The sequence below is a fragment of the Heloderma suspectum genome, chromosome 1 (assembly GCF_057233095.1).
Source record: "Heloderma suspectum isolate Gila_16-S chromosome 1, 16-S_ref, whole genome shotgun sequence".
Lineage (NCBI taxonomy): Eukaryota > Metazoa > Chordata > Lepidosauria > Squamata > Helodermatidae > Heloderma > Heloderma suspectum.
In genome coordinates, this window is record NC_139458.1 from 178729957 (window position 1) to 178755602 (window position 25646).

General features: G+C 40.3%; 1 protein-coding gene across 1 annotated transcript in view; it reads right to left on the reverse strand.

Moving 5' to 3' along the window:
- Positions 1–25646, reverse strand: part of BAZ2B (bromodomain adjacent to zinc finger domain 2B) — a 144268-nt gene that overhangs the window by 105959 nt on the left and 12663 nt on the right. The window contains exon 2 of the mRNA XM_084811337.1: positions 9162–9317. Within this exon, the coding sequence (XP_084667463.1) occupies positions 9162–9315 (154 nt within the window). The 5' untranslated portion in view covers positions 9316–9317. The remainder of the gene's footprint in view (positions 1–9161; positions 9318–25646) is intronic.

The following is a 25646-nucleotide window of genomic DNA, read 5'->3' on the forward strand; positions in this document are numbered from 1 at the left end:
TCTGTCCAGAAACACCTTTAGCAATGTAGCAACCACAGCAAATCCTTCTACATATGCCCTGGCTCTTGCAGAGAATGTGCTAAGGAATGCAGGCAGGCCGTCTTATTTCAGTATCAATTCTAAGATTTTGGTGGCCCTTGGACAAGGACCCTTACGAGATAAGATGTTCCAAGAATTTTCTTATGCTGACTCTGACATTAACGGATGCTCTGTGCAAAGGAATTTTTGAAAAGGAAAATGATGAGACCTGCCATTGTTACTTCAACGTCTTCTGTGAATTTAGCGTCAGTGTAATCACAACACCCTCCCCACAAAAACAAATTAAACTTCTGCTAGAAACTTGGGTCCTTCCAGACAAAGCTTTTATTGTGCAATTGCCCTGCCTCATTCATAGAATTTTACAGGGTGTCCAGATTGCAACATCTTCCATTTGTAAAACTCTCATGTTTCCTCTACAGGGCAAGCCATTCATTACTTTGGAGCACCTCAAATGCATAGAAGTCTTCTGTCTTCATGGCATCAGAAACCAACACTACGGGGACAGCAATGGTGTGGTCAGGGCAGGTCTGGGACAAATGTGCAGGGCTCTGCTCAGCAGAATGAGCAAGGTCTGAGCCCAAATGCATCAGGGCACACAGACACCTTGAAATTAAAATTCATTAATGCATTTTTAAAAACAAAATAACCCCAAGGTGTATACCCCTAAAAATCAAGTGTCTAGGTTTCACAGGCTTGGCACTATGGTGCTGTGAGAGACACACATATGCATTTGCCTCTCCTTGCAGTAGTGCAGACTCACTTGTCCAAATTCAACACCAAGGGCACCTACAGTGATTCCCAGATACATTCAGTGTAAGCACAGCAAGCCAGTCTATGTAGGTAATTCAGCTCTAACTCAGAACTGATCCAAGCTAAGCTCACAATTCAGACACTTCAGCCTTACATTTAACTTTCCAAAATGTATAAATTCAAGCTTGAAATACATCAAGAGGCAGCTGTCCTCTGGGAAAATGTTCATACGAACAAGCACGAAAAGAATTTTCAACAATTCTAAGATAAGCCAAGTCGGAATATTGAGCACCATTTTGTTATACTTGTGAACTAACGCTGTATATAACATGAAAACACACTAATCAGGCTCTTTAAGATACGTTTCTGGGAAATGCAAGTAAGATTAATATTTCTTGTTTCCAAGCCACATTTGGATGTTAAAATACGTGTTTAAGAAAACATAAGCAGTATGTTCAAAAAGGAATCTGTTTCTGGCTTGTCCTCAAAGCAAGTCATATGACAGTATGGTGAATTATACTGATTCCCTCCTTTCCTCCAACTCATTATCTTTTTGTTTCCTGATACATTAATATTCTGGCTAGAGATGAATATTTGTATTTCCTTTCATTTTTCGGTTTTAGTTTTCGTTCTCATTTAAAGGTGCCAGCTTTCTGCACGCATGTTTTGCATAATGAAATTTAATACAAAACTACATTGCTTAAGACTCTTGACTCTTACATTATAATAGGTTGAATATTTTTCAGCAAAGCTTTTGAAATTCTACTAGCCAGTACATAGATAAATGATTGAAAGTATTACCCAAAAGGCCAGCATCCACTTCGACAATGCTGGTGTCTTAGTAACAAGGAACGATAAAGGCAAATGCCTTTATTAATATTAATGAATTTTTATGCTGCATTATAATAAGCCTTTTCAAAAAGAACTAAAAAGGATAAATACTTAACTAATGCCTTAAACATAAAACACTGGTGAACAAAATCCATTGCAAAGCAAGAGAGGCACAAAAATTATCAGCTAGATCCCCCCCACCCCCGGTAGCTTCACGTTTAAGACACTGGAGATATGAAGGTACTTTTCTTTGGGTGGGGTGGGGCCCCCAAAAGCAATTCTCACAATTGCATAAAGGAGGGAAAGTGATATCGTTTACTGAAGTAACTTTTGGCCAATTTGAGTGAAAGCTTTACTTCCATGATTTCTCTCATTATCTGAGATGGATATAATAGAAACAACACTCAAAGCCATGTATGTTGTTTTCCCTAAAAACACTAATTTTTGAACAGCTTGTTGCAACATGTCTTTCAAATATTAGATGTGTGAATTCACAGTACTGGCAAATGTGCCTTCTGTGTTAAAACTGAGAAGAGTGTCCAATCATCAGGAATGACTGCAGACCAAATAAGGGTCTCCTGATTTAATTAACATTTGTTATAATTTAGTACAGTATTTAAAGGCTCCAAATAAAAAGGAGGTTTTTGTTTTAAAAGCATTGGCCAAAGATAAAAAAGCTTGTACCAAAATGTACGTTCTAATACAAGTAAGGCTAAAAATGTGGCTCAGATTATAAGAACTCCAAGAATATGTTACAACTAATTCTATATTTCACTGATTATAAATGCTGAAGATAATATGGCCTTTTCAAACTTCGGCCACAAAACACAAATGTGTAAACATGGCACTTCTTGGAACATGTCACATGGATGTTGGAAGTCAGTGCAAGTCATCTAGATAATCTTAATATATGTTCTCCATTTTAGCTGATTTTTGGTTTTGAGTTTACTCCATGATTGTGAACATACATACTAAGTATTAAGTCCCATTCAATTCAAGGCATCTTGGTTCCACCTAAATTTGCTCAGGATCTGTGCTTTCTTATGTAAGAACCAATACTACTGTTAAGACACAGTGTAACGGATAACTTTGGGGATAACTAGTCTGGACCTGGGAAAATGCGACGTATGGATACCATTTTTGTTGTTCTGGTTGTCTTTTAATGTTTTAATATTTTTACAATTTTAATATTGATGATTTAATTATATTTTTAACTTTTATACAGTTGTATTTATATTTCTATTTATAGGTTTTAATTGCAGCAGTTTTAACATTGTAAGGCCCCCTTGAATCCCAGTATTGGGAAAAAGGCGGGATATAATAATAATAATAATAACGGCTAATTAGAAAATATGGTTTATTTTATTATATTTTAAGGCAAACTCTTATTTATCGGACTTGCTTCTCTGAATCTCACTTCCCTAAATCCTTTAATAAAGGTACTTAAAATCAGAAATATGGAGCTGACTAAGTATTCTGCCTAACCACAAAACTGATCTCACTTACTTGCCTCTGAGCCGATCTAGTGGAGTTGTACTACCAGGGCTGGGGCCAGGGGCTGGGAAGCCATGCCCCTATTCCTCCCCTTTCCACCTTTCCCGGAGGTCACAATGCCAATCTCTGGTAAGGTAACCACCATGGAGCTTTCCATGGTAGCTGGGAGGGACCTGGGGGTTGGAGAGGGGGAATCTATGTTTGGATCTCCTCCTCTGCAGCTGGAGCTCTGTTTCTGGCTGTGGAGGAGGGGATCCGCAGAATCCTATGGCACCCAAGACACTGTCTAGATGCCATAGGATTGCTCTGTTAATGTGGTGGTGGCAATTAATGGTTCTAGCTGTTGAGGGAGTGAAACATATTTCTACCTAAAAAGGCTGGTGTGCAGTCAAGAATCATTACACTGCATGTTACAATATAGTTGTGCTTGTTCTGCAAACCAGGATTGGAAACCAGGATCAATTACATCTAATCCTATAGATATAATTGCACAGATGTAAACCCATCTCATAGCGTGCTCAAGATTTGGTTATGAACTAGGTTAAATTAAAGTCTGCCATAAACTATATGCAAACTGGGCTACACCATTCAAGATTTTTCTAATATTATGTGAAACACATAACTTGAAACTCAAATATTACCTCTAGAGCCATTGGCTTGAATCTACAAATTATTTTGTACAGTTCTGATTCAGATGTTACTTATTCTAGACACTTGTGATTCAGATGTTAATTAATTAGCAGGGACTTGTTTTAGGGATCATTTCAGTACATAGGTCTGACCCTGGGTGAGATTCATATGTCAGCACTTTAGAGGTTCCATTTGTAGGAGGGCTTCACAGGAACATCTGTAGTAATTGCTAATAGTATAACCTTTGCATCAGCCCTCAGGGAAGTTCCACTCAAGTGCATGGGAATACTCAAAGGCTGTTCTGGAGTAAGTGGCTTGTGATTCAGACTTGTGATGATTAAAAATACTGTAGAAAATGTATGTGTACCATAATTAGTGTACTCAAATTACATGCATTTGGAAGAGTATTTTTCCAAAGTCACATTACATAGTTTTAGCTGATGTCAGAGTACCCACAAATAACATATTATCTGTAATACAATCTCTCTGGCACAACACCTAGGGTTCCAGTCTGGGCTCAGTCTCTGTCTTGGGATTTGTGTGGCAGAAGTACTGAAGTTTATTACAAGTCTGCTTAATAGACTATTGATTACTGCAAAGAAAATAATTATATTGAATTGGAGGAAACCCAAGTTTCTCTAATTGCAAGCTGAGTTGAAGGTGTTTTCGACTTTATATCACTGGAAACAATAACTGCTAATACTGTAGAAGATAAATGGTCAATTATAGGAGTAGATTTTATTTTTTGTTCTTCACACACTGGGACTGGTAAACTAACAAATTATCATGTATTTCTCAAAGGTCAAGTGAACACTGAGGCTGGGAGTTGAAAATAAAGGGAAGTATGTGATTACATTCCCTCTTGATATTGGAATATCTTGTAAATGTAATGTTTACTAAATTTTATTGAACTATGCAGAGTGAAAAGCAGGACTGCAGCGATGAAGCACAGGCATGCTAATATTTTGCTGGTGTCCAAAGACATAACTAAATATTTGAGAACATTCTCTGCAACCCTGTGCAGCCTGGCCAAGGAGCGTAGAAGCCCTTGCCAAATGCATCCCAAATATGTCAAGGCAACTAAAATCAGCAATTAAGTACAAAAGATTAAATTTACCCATCTCTCTCTCTCTCTCTCTCTCTCTCTCTCTCTCTCTCACACGCACACACACACCTTTGGGCATTCAATCTACGTGATTCAGAATCATGTGGAGGGGGCCAGCGGGGTCTCACCTGATGGCCCCAATCCTGCCAGCCCACCCCTTGCTGTCCATGCATTCCATGATCAAGGACAATAAGAGGAAGCTTGAGTGCATACAGCAGCCTCCCCTCTACAGACATTACCCGCAACACATGGCCAGTGGGGGTGGGCTGGTATCATGGGGACATGGCCAATGGGCACAGCCTTGCTGTTCCTCTCATGTTGTTGAATCACTTGGATAGGCAACCTAGTGCTCTCAAGATGTTTTGGGCTACAATCTCATTAGTCCCAGCCAGTATGGCCAATGGTAAGGGATTCTGGGAGTTGTAGTTCAAAATATTTGGAGGGCACCAGGTTGCCTAAACCAGAGATAGATAGATAGATAGATAGATAGATAGATAGATAGATAGATAGATAGATAGATAGGCAGGCAGGCAGGCAGGCAGGCAGGCAGGCAGGCAGGCAGGCAGGCATAAGCCTTATTCAGGTGTTCAAATTACATGCTGAGGGAGAGTGGGAAAAATATGCTAGCTCTGCCCCGTCTTTGAATGTCCTGTTGCCTTCCATGAGTTGGACGCAAATGCCTGAGATGGGGAGCCTTTTCTGTTGTGGAGATTTCCCGCACAATTCAACGCCTTGATTTTCTAGGGGTAAAGTAGGTTCCCCTGTTGCAGACATTTACGTCCAACTTGTAGAGGGTGACAAGGGGGGCAAAGCTGGCATGCATGCCCCCACTCTCCCTCATTAAGTAGGTAATTTGTACACATGAATAGGGCTAAATACGTTTTTTTTTTTAAGGGAATAACAAAACACATAGAATTGCCTTGAAACAAGAAAACTGTAGATCTGGCATATATGCATTGCTGGAATGTGGCCATTCTAATAATATGTACTAATAATAACATCAATTATCTTGGTGTTGTTTCTTATGTATCTGAAACAGCACTATCACAAGAAGGAGTTAACAGCAAGCTTGAGAGAACACCAAGGACTGCACAAATTATTCTTATTTTAAGAAAAAAACCTTGGAGCGAGGAAGCCCCCAGAACAGTCAAAGGAGGATGATCAGTGGAAAGCTGACTACAGTAGGGGGCGATGGAAAACCGGCAGCAGCGGGGGGTGGGGTCACTGGGGTGGGATGAAATGGAATGGGATATCCTGGAAGAGGGCAGGGTTCCAGCCAGCCAGCCACGAACAGGAGCACCCTGCACTACAACATTTGTTCCGGGTCCCACTTTTCTAAAGAAATGCAAAAATATTTTAAAAAACTTTTCCTAAATTATTAACATCTTGCTGTTACATAAGAAAAAATATCTGATCATATTTTAATGTATTATTAATACATTTAACTATATTTCTGAATCTGTTACATTAATGTCTAAGCAATGTAAGTCTTCAAACAGAGGACAAGATTATCTTCCTGGGAAAGCTTGTTGGAAAAATAGGTGCCAGAACCCCAGAAGAGTTGGCGCCTGCCTAACTTGTAGTGGAGTTCCAGAGAGCCCGCTATGACACTGAAGGTCCTATTCCAAACCATGAATAATATCATAACTGAATCTTTGATATAACTTGCAGATAATTATTCAAAACCTATGAAGTTTGGTGTTGTGTAAATAACTATTTTTTATCTGTCTAGCCAATTCCAATCTCCTCACTCTCACATCCATGTTGCTCTTAAACCAGACTAGTTTTATCAGACTTACTGACATTTTAGACAAAGAAAAATTTAAAGGCCACTTAATAATCAGGCCATACCAACACTAAAAGAAGAGTCGTTTACATAACTGTTGAATTACAGAATGGTATCGCTGTGGAACAATTATGTTCTTATGTTTTATGAAATCAGAATTTAGAACACTGTCTACTTTATCTGGGAAGATCTTTACATGGAAGATTTTTTACTGGGTGCTGAGGCAGCTTCTATTACAGTTCAGAAAAAAACCTCAGTATAGTTACAATTCATAACATGTCCCCAACCATAGTCAGGATCTCCTGCATTTTTTTGTTGATTAAAAAAATGCCCAGGGCTGGGGCAGATTTGGCTTGGACCATGGTATTTGCCCAATGGAAGAACACAATCAGGAACCCTTATGGTACCTACACATTTTCCCTATAGAGCAAATAGCAGCTTCAAGAGAGGCAATATGGTTTGGAAAAATGGGTTAAAATCTCTACGTGTTACAATCCTGATCGAAATTAGGGCTTTTCTACACAAGGCTGTTAATCTACTGCATCTACTTCCAGTTTTGTCACAGAATTGAGATCCAAGCACAACATGATCAGCATTTCCTTTCCTGCTTTTCCAGTGCATAATCTCTAGGCAGGACTGTGGTATAGCAGAATAGCACAAATACACAAGAGGAAATCACACTTTTTTTCGCCATTGGAAATAATACCCCATTTTCCCTGCTCTAAAAAGACTAATTGAAAGTGCTGTTTACAAATAGAAGCGAAACTAGAGGGGCACAACATAGTCTAAAGAACCTGCAAACAACCGTAAGTAGGGAATGATGAGTGCCCAACAAATGCCTCATGTGGAAAAACTGTCAGCCTTCCACATAGCTGCTATTAATCATGTTTAAACCGTGGGCAATCCTGACCACAGATCTTCCATGTCATGTCTAGTTGACCCTGATAAAGGTTAAATGAGAGGCCCAGCGCTCCTTTATGCGAAGTCTTGTTCATCAAGTAATTATAAGCTCTTCGCAGGAAGGGATCTGTCTTCTTTGCTTATGAAATCCCTAAGGCACCATACAATGATGGATAATAATGGTAATAATAATACAAAAATTATTTAGGCCCCAATCCTCCCTGGGAAGGAGTGCCAGGGGCCACAGGATGCTAAGGACCTCCCCTTCCAAAGGCAGAGAGGTCCTCCCTGGAGGATGACAGGCTTTTCTGCCATTGCAGTTGCTCCAACAGTGTGGTCCGCTGGCCGACAGCCAAAAATGGGGGAATTGGGGGATGTCTCGGGCTGGCTGAAAATCTACGGGATTCTAGGCTCTCTCGCTCCCCCAACATATCCCCAAAGTCAGAAACTGCAACAGTCCCAGAGCTGGCATAGTAAATTTCCTCCCACTGGAAGCCATGGCAGGTGGGAAAAGAAAAAAGGCTTTCATCACCACCACCTTCTGCCCTGGCTGGCATAAGCCAGGCTGTTCCTCTGCCACAGGTCTCCACACCCAGTATCTTAGGACAGCTCTACAAATTGTAGGTGGTATGTGGCTTGCAATCAGCCACCATTTGAGATTCTTGATTGGAAGGTTTTTCCCAGATAGATCAAGATAGCCTAATTAAAATCACTCAGAATAAACATACTTTTGGTATGTTATCTGTAGAGCAAACTCCAATCCAGAGCACAGAATTGAACTAGAAAGAAGCGTTTACCACAACTGGGACAGTTTTATTCAGTAGACAAGAACCCAGATGAATGTTTTTATCTGTTGAACTGAAAGCATCTGTAAGCACAGCCACCTGGATATGCAAGAATCTTGAGCTTCTGGTTGTTTATTGCACCGCTGCTGTAATTTTCAAAGGGGAGATTTCTCAAGTAAGATTTCTAAGCTTCATGTGCACATTCACTTTATGAATCTTACCTGTGTAAGTTCCCCTTTGTATATGATATGACCACAACACAACAAGTGGAAGCAAGGGGCACTACATTTTAAAAATTTTCGACAATAATTATGTGATCCATATTAGGGTAATGCCTTTATTAGGCCAGTTCAAAGGTCACAAAAATGAGTTGGCTTAATGAAAGTATTACTCTAATATGGATGTTTTCTTCTTGTCAACACAGCTACTTCTTTTTGTGTAACTTGGAGAATAAATGTATTGTTGCTTTAGAAATATCTTCCTTATTTAGCAAGGCATCGGTTTCAGTGTCCTTTAACCCTGCGTGGCAAATATATGGCACTACTTTTTCTTTGCTCTACAGTTCATCATATTATCAAGCAAAAAGTTCCTTTCTTCTTTTATCATGTGCTGAGATCCCAAATATGCAAACCAAGTGCATCTAGACAGCCATAGGATTTTTAGTTTTCTGGGAACCGAGCAAGATCCCCTCTGCACTCCGCCCGCCCTGCATTTGATAGTCAGCCACCTCCAAGTTCAGAGGTGGCCGACTATCCCCATAGGACTATGTGCTAAAATAATCTTTATAAAGACCTTTGGCGCAAGAAAACATTGCAAAATGGACTCAATAAAGTATATTCACCACAGGTGTTGATTGTGGAGCTAAGTGATGCAGCTCCAGTGGAAAGGCCACCTTTGGAAACTGCTGAAACAACAGACGATGATGAAGAGGCAGATGATGTAGCTGTAGTAGAGGAGGCTGCTGCTGCTGATGTTAACCGCTCCCCAGACTCCATATCTATAAGAAAAAGTACACATTAATATTTGCAGAGAAGGGAATATCAAATATTTCACCTAGTATGTCTGCATTTTGTCAAAAAGTGCACCTGTGATTTCGATACATCTGTCTAGAGGCAGGTTTACAAACTATAAGGTGCATATGCAACAGGATGCTGCAGATGGGAAGGCGATCTAAAATCTCCCTAATTCAGAAGTACCAGTTGCAAGCATGGCTATAGCTCCAATCTAGCAATGCTCCCAACTCAGGTTTCTGTTTCTCCCAACAAGTGATCTGAGCTGTCAAATCTAAGAGCGCACATTGTAAGTTTGATAGGGGAAGGACGAAGAGATCTACACAGTATTGTGGAAACACATAGATCTCTGCTTTAACATCATATATATAACTGTTGTTGTTTTTTTACAAACCTTCCCCCCAGTTTTCAACAATAATTAATTTCACAAGTTATTTCATCATAGAACAATGCAAGTTTAGGTTCAGTTGCTAATGTACAACATTTTAAGGCCCAAGGATTTGTTTATATTCCTACTTCCATATGAAAATACAAGTGTATTATGATGCATATATTGCATGTAGTGCATGCAATGCCTTTCTACCATAAACACTGAAACCTACTGGACACAATCCCATTGGAGTACCTTGGATGGGGGGGAGGAGCCATTGGATCTATATATGGTGTATGTCTGGAACATTACAGTTCATGTCTGCCTAATCAAGGATGTGGAGAGGATCTTTTGAGGGCCACTGCAAACTTTTAATCTCCCTGGTTTAATAGTCAATGTGTTTATCTGGTAGTCTCTCTCTCTCTTTAGTTGTTTAGTTGCTGGAGTTTTCAATACAGACTATCCAATCTTAATGAAAGAGGACTGTCCTAGCCCCACACTTCTTTTGCAACAAATTACAAAGCAAAACATTTTATACAACGATATTAGTAATATACGCAATTTATTATTATTCTATTTATATTGTACTTGCTTTTATCATGTATATCGATATAAACGCTTTGGCTATGGTGCAACTCATAAATTGAATTAATAATACTTAATACTATTAATATCATATTTTGCAAACAGTAAGACAAACATGCTTGAGAAAAAGCATACATTTATAGTAAAACCAGTGTTCAACATTTTAATGTGTGGTTTTTTAATCTCTAAAGACATTATCTGCAGAAATCATGGGACTGCCTCTTCGATGGATCTATTTACGGTAGTTGGAAAGTAGGCCTGTGATTCTGCTGAATATATTAGCACTTCCCTTCTGTTTAATAAAAAAAGAATGTTTCAGAAATTTTTCTCCCACTTTTTCTGATCTATTTAGGCAACTTGCTGATGAGTTAAGCCTGGGGAAAAAAAACACTCAGTATTAAATCATGCAAATTGTCTGGCGTCTGATATAAACTGTGTGATGGACCAAACTAAAGTAGAGGTAGGTGGCAATGAGGAAAATTAACCTCCAGGAAAAAATACCAAAATAATAATACAAATATATACACATAAATAACCTGGAACAAACATTATTACAAACAGTGCAGAAAGAAAGAAAGAAAGAAAGAAAGAAAGAAAGAAAGAAAGAGCATTAGTGTTTTATCTGTGAAGGCGACATTGGTTATATTTTCTTCAATGGCTCTGATTCAACTAAATTTAGTTGCAACTAACAATGCAATCCATATGTCTACTCAGAAGTAAGTCCCATTGAGTTCAGTGGAGTAATCCCAGGTAAGTGGATACAGGATTGCAGATTCGCTAAAAACAATGGGATTTAAGGCTGTCATCATATCTCCACTTACCTGTAAATAATCCCCATTGAATTCAATGGGACATACTTCTGAGTAGGCATTTATAGGATTACATTTACAGCCAATTTTTCCTGTTGGTTTCAATGGGGTTTGAAGTGGAATCCTAAACATGTCTACACAGAAATAAGTCCCATGGAGTTCAGTGGGGATTACTCCCAGGTAAATGGGTACAGGATTGCAGTCTTAGTCAAGACAAACTTTTTGCTAGATTGGGGGCCAACATGTTTAACATTATTTATGGAGTATATTCATATTAACATGAAGTTAATTCAATATGGAAGCCCTAATTCAATGCCCCATGTACCTGTGCTCTCTCATTCAGGTAAATGATTATGGTGAGAAGCTAGGTACTAAAATAAACATTAATCACATTATATTAGTGGATAAATATTCAGTTCTTGCGAACGCTCATATTAGGATGTCTCATCATAACTATAACAAATGCTGCAATCTAAACACTAGTATCACTTGTAAGATTTTCACTCAAGATCATTTGCAATGTATGGTATTTTATAAAATGTCTCAGAAAACCAGAATAATTTAAAATATTATGAACAAATATATTATTAATATGTTAATATGCAACAGATTTGACAGAAAAAATATTTTTACTGTTCTCTTGTTCATGGGGGAAACAGGAGTGAATGGGACAGATACTGGGAAATAGGTTTTGACTGACAATTACATGTTTGAAAAACAAAGTAAAAATCAGTAACAAGAAAAAAAAATCATGTGTTTCATATAGCCAAATTGTAAATGTGAGCTTCCACAGAGTTTACTAAATGCTGATCAATGTAATACTGATGTGGCACACAGACTTTATCCATAATGTCTACCATTGTGTTTTGAGAGACATAAGAATTTTGTTTTTAATTTAAGACTAAACCCTAATTGTACCCAGTTAGTTCATTACTCTAAACCACAGCAGATGGCTGACATTGTAAGAGATAATCCCTGAAAGAGTCATTAGTGAGGACCAGCAATAATTAGACTGCCACCCCAAAGGTTCATGAGAGAGAATAAAAAAGTATCAATACATGGACGGCTCTCCCTATGAAAAGCAACAAGTACTTATTACATTTTTGTTCTTTTGCCAATGCTCTGCCTTTGAGTACCCAGGACTGTGCAAAATTAAATAACCTTGTTAAAGTTAAAAAACACTTTAGATAATATAACGATTTTTCCATCCCTCACCCTCCCTGCTTTCCAGGTACTATCTTCTTCGCTCTGACATGGATGGAAGCTTCTCTTCTAGGTTGCTTAGTGATGAATAGTGTTCTCAATGAACACAAATATTCAGCTGAATTTAAAAGGCTGAACTGTGCAGCCTTTAAAATAGCTAGCAAAAGTCTTCTCTTTCTCTTTACTAACTACTGTATAAATATTTCAAGGCTAACTGAAACGCACTCAAGTAGACCAATAAATAAATGATGTATTTCATAAAACCAACATTCCAATCAAATTAAAAACTGCACACACCAAAGGAAAATATAAGCACTGCATCATTCTTTTGGCTTTCTCCGTATACCTTTAAAGTCAAACACAGTCATTAATAAAAAGTATTGGCTTATTCTGTTTTTGTGTCTATTAAGTATAATTTTCCAGTTACCCCCAGCATTACAGGTTAATGTTCTCTGGAATATGTTGATGTCTGGAGAGAACTGGTCCCATTGGGGGTGGGGGTGGGGATTAACATTACATTCACTAACAAATGCTTCCCAACATTAGCTTTCTTGATCTTAACTATCCTCCTAGAAAAATATAATTTTCTTCATAATCAGACAAAGACTATGGTATTTTTAAGAACTACTATTATTTAAGATTAAAACTATTATCATTATTTTACAGCTATTATTTCAACAACAATACAGAGCATATTTCTCAAAAGACATGGAGATATTTGCTTATGGAAACAGAAGTGATCAATATGAATATATGCCCAAGTCTATTTTATTTCATTCTCCTGTTGCCCCTACAAGTCTCTCCCATAATTCTTTGTCAAATAATTATGGAATGTATTTGGTATAAAAAGTCTCCTTAGTTGTTCAAGCATCCTGAAAGGGTAACTTGAAGCACAGGATTACCAGATCTACGTTACTGCACATTCCAAATGCAACATATTTGGATGCTTATTAGCTCCAGGGATTTCTGGATGAGACAGATTATCTGGATCCATTTCAATCTGGCTTCAGGCCTGGTTATGTGGCAGGGACTCCTTTGATTGCCTTGGTGAATGAACTTCACCAGGAACTAGATAGGGGGAACTGGACCTTTCAGCAGCTTTTGATACCATTGACCATGATATCCTTCTGGGATGTCTGTCTGAGATGGGATTGGGAGGCACTGCTATACCGTGGCTCTAGTCCTCCTTGGAGGGGTGATCTCAGGAGATGGTGCTGGGGGATTCTTGTTCAATGCTGTGGCTATTGGCCTGTGGTGTCCCTCAAGGTTCTATCTTGTCCCCCATGCTATTTAACATATACATGAAACCACTGGTAGAGATTGTTCAGAGTTTGGGGGTTTGATGCCACCAGCATGTTGATGACACCCAACTCTCCCTCTCCTTTCAATCCAAATCCAAATCCAAGGAAGCTGTTCTGGTTCTATATCAATGCCCGATATCGATAATAGGGATTCAACCTGGTCCAGAATGCTGCAGCCAGACTGTTGATGGGGACCAGTTACAGGGAGCACATGACTCCCTTATTACAGCAGCTTCACTGGCTACCTGTTTCCAAGCAGAATTCAAAGTTGTGGTTATGACCTATAAAGCCCTATCTGGCTTTGGACCAGGCTACCTGAAAGACTGCCCCCTCCCATACAAGCCTGCCTGGATCCTAAGATTTTCTGGAGAGTCCCTTCTTTCAAGACAGCCACCATCAGAAGTGCATTTGGTGGTGATGTAAGAGAGGGCCTTTTTGATGGTCACCCCCAGGCTGGGGAACTCCCTCCCAAAGGAGTCTAGGTTCACTCCCTCTATGCTATCTTTCTGACGGCAGGCAAAGACTGCTCTATTCAAGAATTATTATGTAATTGTTATGTTTTTATCATATTTTAATATATTGTACTGTTTTAATCTATTTTAAATTGTTCTGCAAGTCAGCTGTAGTGCCATTGTTCAGTAGAATGGCAGAAAATAAATCAAGTAAAAAAAATAAGGTAGTTAAAATTGACCTGGTTTGCATGACACTACAGCACATCAAGGGTTAATTTACCCTGGAAAAGCTGTGGCTCATGCTGGCCACCATTATGAATATGGAATCCCCAACTGGGGCATGTTGGGGAGAATCACATTGTCTGAACCCAGCTGGCAGGGGTTATTTGAGGGTTAAACAACCCTTACATAACCTATTGTCTGTTGTAGAGGTATGCAAGGGTTGTTTAACCCACAAATAACTCCCGCTGGCTGAGTTCGCATGACACAACAATCCCCGACAACCCCTGGTTCAGGTGTTGCGTATTCATATTGGTGGCCAGCACACACCACAGCTCCTTAAGAGTAAATTAAGCCTCAATGGGTTATTGCATCGTCAGTGTGGGTTGAGATTAGGTAGATCATAGTTATGCCTTTTGGTGGTTCTTTTCTATATCACAAAATGCATCTGTGTCCCCATTCAGATTCCAGCAGAATACTGGCAAAGGAGATAAACTGACCTCAACTGACCTCACCGAGCAGAGAGTTCTACATACTCAGTACCACAACAAAAAAGGCCCTCTTATGCGTGGTCACTATGTAAGAAGCTTGAAAGGTAATGTAACAGAGCTTATGGAAGGCAACAGGCTACATAAGTCTGCCATAACGTTTTTGCTTACAAATAAGAGCTGCATACATAGTATAGATAGATATAGGAGGATAGCCAGGGTTTGGTTCTGTAGGCCTAGATGGAGTTTGGTTCTATAGGCTTAAGTTAAGCCATAGTATATTTTGGAAAGTGGTTATTAGTTAGCAGGGTCATGCTGACTTTGAGAAAGAGAGAAGTATATGGGAATAACTTGTGGTTGCTGCACAGTTTTGGACTGCAGTGTACAGACACAGGATGCTTAAGGAAACTGGGAGACTTTGCAAATTCTTTGGAACAAGCAAGATGACAGTAGTGACTTTAACACTGATGGGTGGCAGTTTTAGAGTAAAGGGCTTATAATAACCAATCAGCAAGCTTAAAATACAGTTGTTTCCAATTATGGCCATAGGCATAGTAACTGGCATACGTTTAAGGGTATTAAAGAAAGTTTCATTTTATGGCAGACGCCCTGCCTGCCATCCAGACTCTGAGAGTACTCCATTTTCTGTTGAAGAGGTTTGGGGATTAGGAGACAGTCTCTGTAGACAGATTTTATGTGACTCTTTTCTTTTTATTACTGTATTAAGTATGAAAAGTGCGTGTGCATGAGACCATTTTTTCGATAAAAGCATTCTATTCATTTTTAAGCGTGTGTGCGCGTACATGTACGTCAACATATCTCAGTGTCAAGGCAGCCACTTCTGATGTATGCCAAATTTTAGCAGGCAAGGAATGGGAACCTGTCATACTTTTAAACAGCTGGTTTAAGGAGAAATCAACAGTAAACGTAAATTCCCAGAACCATACACACAGAGAGCAGTATGTGTAAAAGGGTCTCACCAGTTCATTTCAAAAGGCAGACAAATTCATATAGGAGAAGGTAGCCCTGTGAGGCCTTAGTCAACCTCTGGAATGGAGAATAACCTGAGCCACTGAGATGACTGCTCTTGAGCATCTTCTCTCTACCAATAGAGCCAAAGCTCTGATGGCAGTGAAATATGGTGGGGGGAAGACTACAGCAACAGTGGAGGAAAATCTCTGAGAAGTCGAACCAAATAGCGGGGGAGGGGACAGACTTCTTAAAAGGCTCTTTTGTGGTGGGATTGGCAGAGAAGAAAGCTTACTTCTCCATTGTCATTGTGTCTGACTCTGTGTGGACTTTACGTCTCCTCTTTATTCATTGGCCAGAATGAATAAGAAACTACTGTTCCCAGAATTAAGCCGAAGTCTTTTTCTTCATGTTAGTACCTCTGCACTGAGGACTTTTGAACTTGCTAGAGCCTGCACTGCTGATTCTGAGAAGAGTCCTCCCAGAGTCCTCCTGAGTCATTTCCCTGGAAGAATTAAAAAACTGCGATTCCCATAGCTCTCATTGGCCATGGAGGGTTCTAGCATGCTCAGACGCCTTCACTGAAGAGAGCCCTTTGCTCCTGCAAGTCTCCTCAGCTGTCTTTCCCTCTCTCCTTGCCTCACAACTGGCAAGTCTGGGAAAGGGGTTGGGGGAGGAAAACCAACAGATGAGAGGGATGGCAAAAGTGGGCGAGCTCCCCCAGGCTGAGCCTTTCCTAGCTGTTATTTTTCTGAGAATCCTCCAAAAATGCACAGATTTATGCGATCTGAAGAGAAATCAGAAAAGAGGCACAGAAAGACCCAGCCCATTCCAAACCAAGATGACTGTGTTTCATTCCTTTCAGATTTTTTTTTTTTAAAGCTACGAAAAACGTGCTTGAAGTAACATCACTTTCTAATATCTTAATTGCTTTGAGGACTCTGAACTACTTATTTTCCTTTTTCTGAAAACAAAAAACGGTTTCATTGGTGAGGTAAATTTCTATGAGGAATCCTACATATTATTGTTTGGGGATTCATTTGTTTTTTTAAAGTCCTAATTTATCACTATTTCCACTGTGTTGCACAATTATGGCTTGTTACCAAGTTGTTGTAACATCAGGTTTTTGTTTTATCTGCCTCTTACTCCTCTTTCTTCAGCTCATCCTCCAGGCAAGGACATTCAACAGTGCCAAAATTAAGAACGAGTCCTTCTACTCTATGAATTTTACTAGGGCTAGTCACACAAAGAAGGGTTGGTTCAGGCATTAGCTGTGCTTTTATATCATAGCTATGTTCATGATTATGAATTGTGATGCAAGAATGCATTTTTTCATCACTGGAAGAATTGGGCGGGAGGAGCAGGATGATTAGAAAGGCAAAACCTCTGGAGAAATATGAGCTAAATGTCACAACACATCTCTACCCTTGCACAATAGACCCTGACTCTCAGGCTCATGCTGCTGTCTTCTGAGAACAAGAATTACAGGTAATTAATTTTATTCCTTGACACAGTGTCTTCATAATTGGCATAATGGGAAATGAAGTACATAAAATCTACGAAAAAAATATTTAATGAAGTTTTACTAAAACATATTACATTCAAGTTTGCCGAAGAGTTGTAGAGGACAGGTACTCACACAAATGTATGGCTGCTATGCTGCTGTATATATCCTACTAGTTTGCATTTATTTGTGGCTAAATCCCATGTGGACAGGACTATAATCCCACAGCATATGGGGACCTTTAGTGGTGTGTCCAGTAGCGCCCATCTGCCACAGGATCAAACACCACTGGGGAACAGATTCTCCCTTCTCCATGCAATCCCCCAGCCAAGAAGTTGGAGTATCCCCTGGAGCAGATTTGGGATGCAGGGGTACAGGAGAGGAAGGAGAAATCCTGTTGCATGAGCATATGTCTGCTTGTGTGATCTGGTTGGAGCCCACAAAGTCCAAGAAGTCATTACATAGTTGGTGATAGGGTCCAAAACCTATTTTTCCACATATGTGAGCAATCAGTTAACATTTTTGGCTGATCTGGCAGTATTAGGAGAGCTGGGTGCCCACTAAAAGAACATGGAGCATCATGTAGTATCTTAGTTCTGCAAAGATAAGACAGGAAGGTATTTTTTCAGCAGACAGTGGAAAGCCTGCGGTTCCCATGTGGAGGAGCACAACTATAACAGAAAAGTCCTTCAACTCGGTTATCCTTCCTTACCCACACACTCACAGAATTAGCAACATGCACTGATATTTGCGGCTCTCAATTGTGAAATTCAGAAGGATCCTTCACACACACACACACACACACCACCCAATAGGATATCTTTTATTTGGTGAAGAGGCTTCAAATGATGCAGAATGTCCAGATATATTTCTAAAGTTGACCTGTACAAAATACTAGATTGCTCTAATTCTGACAAATTACTACAGATATGACAGTAGTCCCCTTACGTAAACTATAATCAAATGTGCACTTACCTGGGAACAAGTCCAGCAGAATGTTGTGAGACTTACTTTCAAGTAAATATGTATAGGATCAAGGTGTAGAAGTGCTTATTTATAAAGCACTGCACTGACATTCATTATAATCTGCATCAGTTACCAGGGCAACCTCTTAACTGTTAGGAAGAAGAGGTGCAGAATTATATCTCTAATTGGGATCCTGGACTCTTAGCAGCCCTGCCCCTCTTTCATTTCCACCAGTGCCACACAGATGAGCAGGGGAAAGTGCTGGCACAACGGTGGCAAATAGCTATGATGGCTGCTACACTAGCACTGGGTGTTGTGCTATGACAGATGGCAAAATTTAGGTATGAAAGTGAAGTATAAATAATTAGGCTAAGATCAACAAACCATATTCCAGAGTAGACCCATTGTATGTAACAGAGCTGAAATATCTAAAGAATAAATACCTTTATTGTAGGCAGACTTCAATGTTTGTATTATTGTCTGCAGTGTTTGTAGCTTTTAACTAGTGTCACATTGTTGTAATCAAAGCCTGAATCCAATTAGCAAATATAACAAGGAAGCTACTTGAGAATAACAAATTAGGAGTTGTATTCTTGTATGAACTTGAGCACGCTCCGGGAGAGAGCGGAGGACAGGAAGGCCTGGCGTGGTATGGTCCATGGGGTCACGAAGAGTCGGACACGACTTAACGACTCAACAACAACAACAACAACAACAACAAGCTTAATTTCAACCTAATCTATGCTTGGGCTATCCCAAAACACAAGTATAAAACTACCAAGTTAATGACAGTTATTGTCCAATTGCTTTGAAGTAGTCCCACTAAAAAGTGAAGGGTTGGCGGGGTTGCTCCTCCTATAGTTGTATGGAATTGTTTTCTTGTTCGAGTACTCTGGGAATTTGGTTCAAATATTCCTTGTACTCTTTCTGTGATAGACCTTGTTGCTTTGTATGCTAGTCTCTGTGGTATGTCAAGTTATGAATAGGTCTAATCTATTAGGAGTCCTTAATACGGAAACTGTAACAATGCAAGGTGATGATTCTCTCATTAACTCTCTATTGGCCCAGTTCTCATGTCACAGCAACCCAGGTTTGTGTGTGTGTGTTTTTAACCCTGGGTTGTTGTGAATGAGTGAGAATGCTGGCTCCTGTCACTCTGGGTTCCAACTCTGGGTTATCCCTCCCACAACAACCCAGAGGTCCCAGTTCGCACACAAAGCAAAACAACCCAAGGACAGAGCATCCCTTGGTTGTTTAGCCTCTCTCGCTTTGCACCAGAAATGATCGGGTGGTGGGAGCCAGCATGCTCACTTGTTCTCACTCAATTCATAACAACCCAGGATATTTTTAAAAAAAAAACATGGGTTGTTGCGACCTGTGAACCGGGATATTGCATGCTTCCCACCCCCGCTTGCTATATTCTTTACCACATTCTTTCCCAAAATGTCCTCTTGCATATACAACAGGAAAAACTGGGGCAAAAATAGCTACAACCATATAACAACAAAGTTGATATAATTAAGTGCGAAAAGTCTCTTTTGGTGTCAACTGAGTCAAGATAACACTTCAGTTTCAATACATCTAAGAAAATGTATATGCATCATTAAAATTAGATTGTTAGCAGTTCTTTCTGATCACTGATGCTGGTACTTGTTTTACTACTGTACCTTCAAAAGAAAGTATTCCTTCATTATGCCATGAGTCCTTACTGTTCAAGTCAGAGATAAGCCACAGCTGTCTCTGTGGGGAAAGGGGGGAAATCTTATGTCCATATATTCAGCTTATATTTGATAGCAGTTTCTCTCACTTGGTTAAACAAGATTTTGGGAGGGGTGGAAGGGAGTTTCAATATTCTGTTGGCCAGATGTGATGGCATGATGACACACTCAAAATTAGATTGCTAAATTTCAATTTCCTAGGCACTGGCACCATTCCTAGGCCACCTGGGACAGCAGGACACTTTTTTATTTATTTAAACCACTTTGGCACATGCATGGTGTGGTCTACAGCCATTTTTTTTTAACTCACACACACATTCACAATCACTTTAACAATTTAAAACAATAAAAACATTAAAACAACCCATAATACAAAATACACAAAATACTAAGAGCAGCATCCATTATCATTAACAGTGTAATTCTATACATGTCTACTCAGAAGTAAGCTAAACTGAGTTCAAGAGGACTTATTGCATTCCTAGTATACTTCAAATACTGTGTACAGTTCTGGACACTGCATCTCAAATATGTTATTGTATAGCTGGAAAAGGTGCAGAAAAGGGCAACTGAACTGATCAGGGAGGGGGCGAAACCTACCTATGAGGAAAGGTTACAATGTTTGGGGAGGGGTTACAATATTTGTGGGGGGACAAGATCAAGATTTATAAAACTATTCAAGGTATAGAGAAAGTGGAAAGGAAAAAAAGGAAAGGTTCCTCCTGTGCAAGCACCGGGTCATTACTGACCCCTAGAGGGACGCTGCTTACGCTGGCATTTTCATGGCAGACTATAGCGGGGTGGTTTGCCATTGCCTTCCCCAGTCGCGACTACCTTTCCCCCAGCAAGCTGGGTACTCATTTTACTGACCTCGGAAGGATGGAGGGCTGAGTCGACCTGAGCCAGCTACCTGAGACCCGGCTTCCGCTGGGATCGAACTCAGGTCGTGGGGAGAGTTTCAGTTGCAATACAGCCACCTACCACTCTGCGCCACACGAGGCTCCTAGAGAAAGTGGAGAGAAGTAAATTTTTCTGCCTCTCTCACCATACCATTACCCATTCAGAACAGACAAAAGGAAGTACTTCTTCACACAGTGCATAGTTAAACTATGAAATTTGCTAACACAAAATGTGGTGATGGCCACCAACTTGGAGGGCTTTAAAGGGGAGTAATTAAACAAATCCATGTAGGGTAAAGCTATCTATCTATCTCATTTATATTGCACCTTTCCTCCAAGGAACTCAAGGCAGCATACATGGTCAGGGAATGGGGGGAAGATTTTATCCTCATAACAACTCTGTGAGGTAGGCTATGCTGAGAGTAGGTGACTGGCCCAAGATCACCCAATGAGTATCATGGCTGAGTGGAGGTTTGAACCCAGGACTCTCCTATCCCAGTCCAACACTCTAATCACTACACTACACTATTAGTCATTATGGCTTTATGCTACCTCTGTGGCCAATGAATATCAGCTGCTGGGGAGCAACAGCAGGAAAGGGCAATTGCCCTCATGTCCTGCTTGTGGGCTTCCCATAGGCATCTGGTTGGCCACTGTGGGAAACAAGGTGATGGAATACAGGAATAGATACAACCTATCTGATAGGCGTTTGGTCTGATCTAGCAAGGATGTTCTTTAATTTTTTTTAAAAAACCCTATAACTAGAGAAATGGGTGTGATGTTTTCACCTTCAGTGTTTATCCAATGTTTGCCTTGGAAAATAAAGAAAGAGTGGTTTTAAGTACTTGCACCACTATCTTAGATAACTGTGCTAACATACCCAATTATAATGCTCGTGTAACAACAGTGCAAGGCAAGGCTACTACAGCCTATGGCCAAATATTTGGTGGTAATTGCAAATACATTTGTGACTCCAGACTTCTGCAACCTTTGGCAATATAAAGCTCTCCTCTCAGGCTATTTTATCTTCCCAGACTCTGCCTCTGGCCTTCTCCTCTTCCCCTTATCTTCCTGCACCACATCCTCTCCCCAAGTCCCAACCATAATTTCCTGAACCCTGCTTCTTCCCCCTGCATTCTCAGCCATATGGCTCTATCTTTCCTAGGCCAATGCTTGTTCTACCCCCCCCCCCCACACACACACACTTCTTATGGCATTCTGCCACACTTACATATCTCCAGATTCTGAGCTGTTCAGCCAATGGCAGCCATAGAAAACCTTAAGATCAGAGCAGCTCAACCAATGGCAGACAGAGACTCTTTTGCCTACCCCCTCCCTCGACGCCACAAATTCACTTAGCACATTTTGATACACTGTCAGTAGCTTATCTCACCTTAATCACAGATGTATGCACAACACATCCTAAAACTGAATTATTATGGAAGATGTAGATGCAGAAGGCGGCATTATTTAAAACTACAAGGCACCCATTATTATTATTTCTACAGCAATTTTCAGTGAACAAAGAGCTCCACCACTGTTATCTTATTTGTCCTTTTCTTCTCACACGTAGCCCTAACTTATCTATGTTTATCCAGAAGTATGTCCCATTCTGTTCAATGGGACTTGCTGCCCTGTAAATGTGCATAGGCGTGTAGCTACAGACTGTCCTTTTGTATTTCTGCTTCTCCAATAAATTAATTATACTTTAAAATATGAAAATAAAAACCAATCTTGTCCTTCCTTTACATTTGTATTGGCTCCTGTTTCAGAGCTCAGAAAACCTTAAGGCAAGAAAACGTGAGAAATTTCACTGAGAACTGAATAGATAAATACCTGGTATATATACAGAGGACATTATGAAGGAGGAAAAAATACAGTTTTGAAACATTTAAGAAAAAATAGCTTGCATCATTCTAGTACCACTAGGAACCTTCCAGCCGATCCAGGAGCTCCAGAAAGGTTTCAAGGACTGTTAATACTGAGAAAGGATCAAGGTCTAAGCTGACAGCTAATTTCCTGTACTGCAACTAGAGCTTTCTCTTGACATCTCTTGAATATGGGAGAATCCAAAAGGTGTTGTCATGCAAGAGTAATGTCGAAGACGATATTTCAAAGACTTGACTCAATTGCATAAAGGCAGAACTTTGTAAAAATATATTACAATAAAAGTCCTTCTTTTTCTGGGAGACAGACATATCCAACAAGCACTGAATTTTTCCCTATGGCTTTGCCTTAGTCTCCAAAGAAACTGTTGATAGTTCTAGCATAAACAACTGTTGGTGAAAATGAAAAATCTGGGAAATATGAAACATTATTTAGGTTGAATACTTTGCACACTTAACTGGGAGTAAGCCCTGCTGAATACAGCAGGCCTTACTTCTGAGTAAACATATTACTACTACTACTACTACTATATACTGCCTTTTTTCTCCAAGGAACCCAAGGCAGCTTATATAATCCTCCTCCTCTCCATTTTATTCTGACAACAACCCTGTGTGGTAGGTGAAGCTGATAATCAATGACTGGCCCAAAGTCACCCAGTGAGCTTTATGGCCAAGTGGGGACTAGAACCCAGATCTCCCAAGTCCCAGTCCAACACTCTAACATGTCTATTCAGAAGTTAGGTCCCATTAATTAATTCATTCATTTTATTAATCGCCCATCTGGCTGGTCACCCAGCCACTCTGGGCGATGTACAACAAGAACAATTTAAAACAATAAAATACTACATTAAAAACATCATTAAAAATACCCTAACCCACCCCGAATGCTTGCCTGAACAACCATGTTTTTAATGCGCGGCGGAATCTCATTAAAGAGGGGGCATGGCGGAGTTCCCTAGGGAGGGAGTTCCACAAAGTGGGGGCCATCCCCAAAAAAGGCCCTCTCCCTTGTCCTCAGCAGCCTAGCTGTCCTGGCTGATGAGACAGAGAGAAAGCCATCCGAGGCTGATCTTGTTAAGCGGCCTGTCTGGTGTTGCTGGGAGCGCTCCTTAAGATAGGCTGGCCTGGAACCATATAGGGTTTTAAAGGTCAAAACCAACACCTTGAATTTGGACCGGAAAACAAATGGTAACCAGTCCAACTCCTTCAGCACTGGAGTGATGTGATCTCGCCGGTGGCTGCCTGTAATCAGGTGAGTCGCCGCGTTCTGTACCAGCTGCAGCTTCCGAACCATCTTCAAGGGTAACCCCACGTAGAGCGCATTACAGTAGTCTAAACGAGAGGAGACCAGGGCATCTACAACCGATGGGAGCAGATGGTCAGGAAAGTAGGGGCACAGCCGCCATATCAGATGAAGTTGGTACAGTGCTGTCTGGCTCACAGCTGACACCTGAGCCTCCATGGACAGCTGGGAGTCTAAAATGACCCCCAGGCTGCGGACCTGGTCTTCCAAGGGTAGCCGTACCCCATTCAACACCAGGTCAACATCCCCCATTGAGTTAAATGAGGCTTACTTCCAAGTAAGTGAGCACAGGGTGCAGCCTTAGCCTCCTTCTGAAGGCACTATTGGCCCCAGCTGTAACTCTCAGTAGCACATGAAGCAATTATATGTATGACTCAGTGTGGGCGGAGTCATGTTGAGCAATGCTTGTAGCCAAAAGTGCATAAGGTAAGGCAAGGACAACTTCAGCAAGGAACCTTATCACCCTCTCCCTTTCAAGCTGCTCTTGTGTTGCTATCTCCCAGACTGCATGCGGCCTGAAGTGGAGAAAGGTGAGCTGAAAACACAGACCCACATTCAGCTCAATACATAGCATTATCCTGAAAAATATGAGTGGGGCCATATTTTCAGCGATAATTGCTATTTTCTCTTCTGCAGAGAAGCTGCTCAAATAGCTTACTGACCCCTTGGAACATAGCCATTTAGTATGACCATAACAAACTTTATCCATAGGATTGAAAGCAAAGGAAAGGGGGATTCAGTAACAAGAGTCTGATTACAATTTTAATGTCTTATGAAAGAAAATAAATTCTGAATATTTTATAGGGCCAATTTCCTTTAATTATTTTTATTAAAAACATCTATGTCCTGCATTTCTCATGGATATAGCAAAACCCAAGGGGGTTTCAATTAAAAAAAAAAATAGACTTGTTTCCAATGGTGGCTTTGCCTTAGTGGAAAGCGCTACCACTTACACAACTTGGGGCACCTGATTTTCACTTATTCCCCCCACCTTATCCAGCCAACCTACACCATATCCCATTCTTTTCTGGAGGATCCCACAACCCCCAGGAGCAGTTATGGGACAGGGCTTAAGTGAAAAGGAGGGATCTTCAAAAATAGGGTACCTTATTCAAATGGAAGTGTTTTTTGCTTGTTGTAGATCCGTTAAAGTCTCTGAAACTCTACAAGGAAAGAAAAGATGGAAGTCCTAAAAAGAAAACTATTGGAGAGCCAGGGTGGTGTAGTGGTGAGAATGTTGAACTGGGAGATCCGGCCTCTAGTCCCCACTAGGCCATGGAAGCTCACTGGATGACTTTGGGCCCATCACAAACTCTCAGCCCAGCCTACATCACAGGGTTGTTGTTGTGAGGATAAAATGGACGGGAGGAGAATAATGTAAGCCACCTTGGGTCCCTTGTAAGAGGAAAAAAGGCAGGATATAAATGCAATAAATAAATAAATAAATAAATACTGGAGTTGCTCAGAAATATAAGAATTCTTGAAAGAATTTCAGTTGTTTGGTCCTTTGTTTCAGCACAGAATAAAGGTCTGATATGGCATCCATGTACTATAATGGTGTTTCACATAGGGATGGATGGATCAGTCTATGATCAGTCTACGTCAATTTTGCATGTGTTCATTCATAAGTCCGTCCTGTCCTGT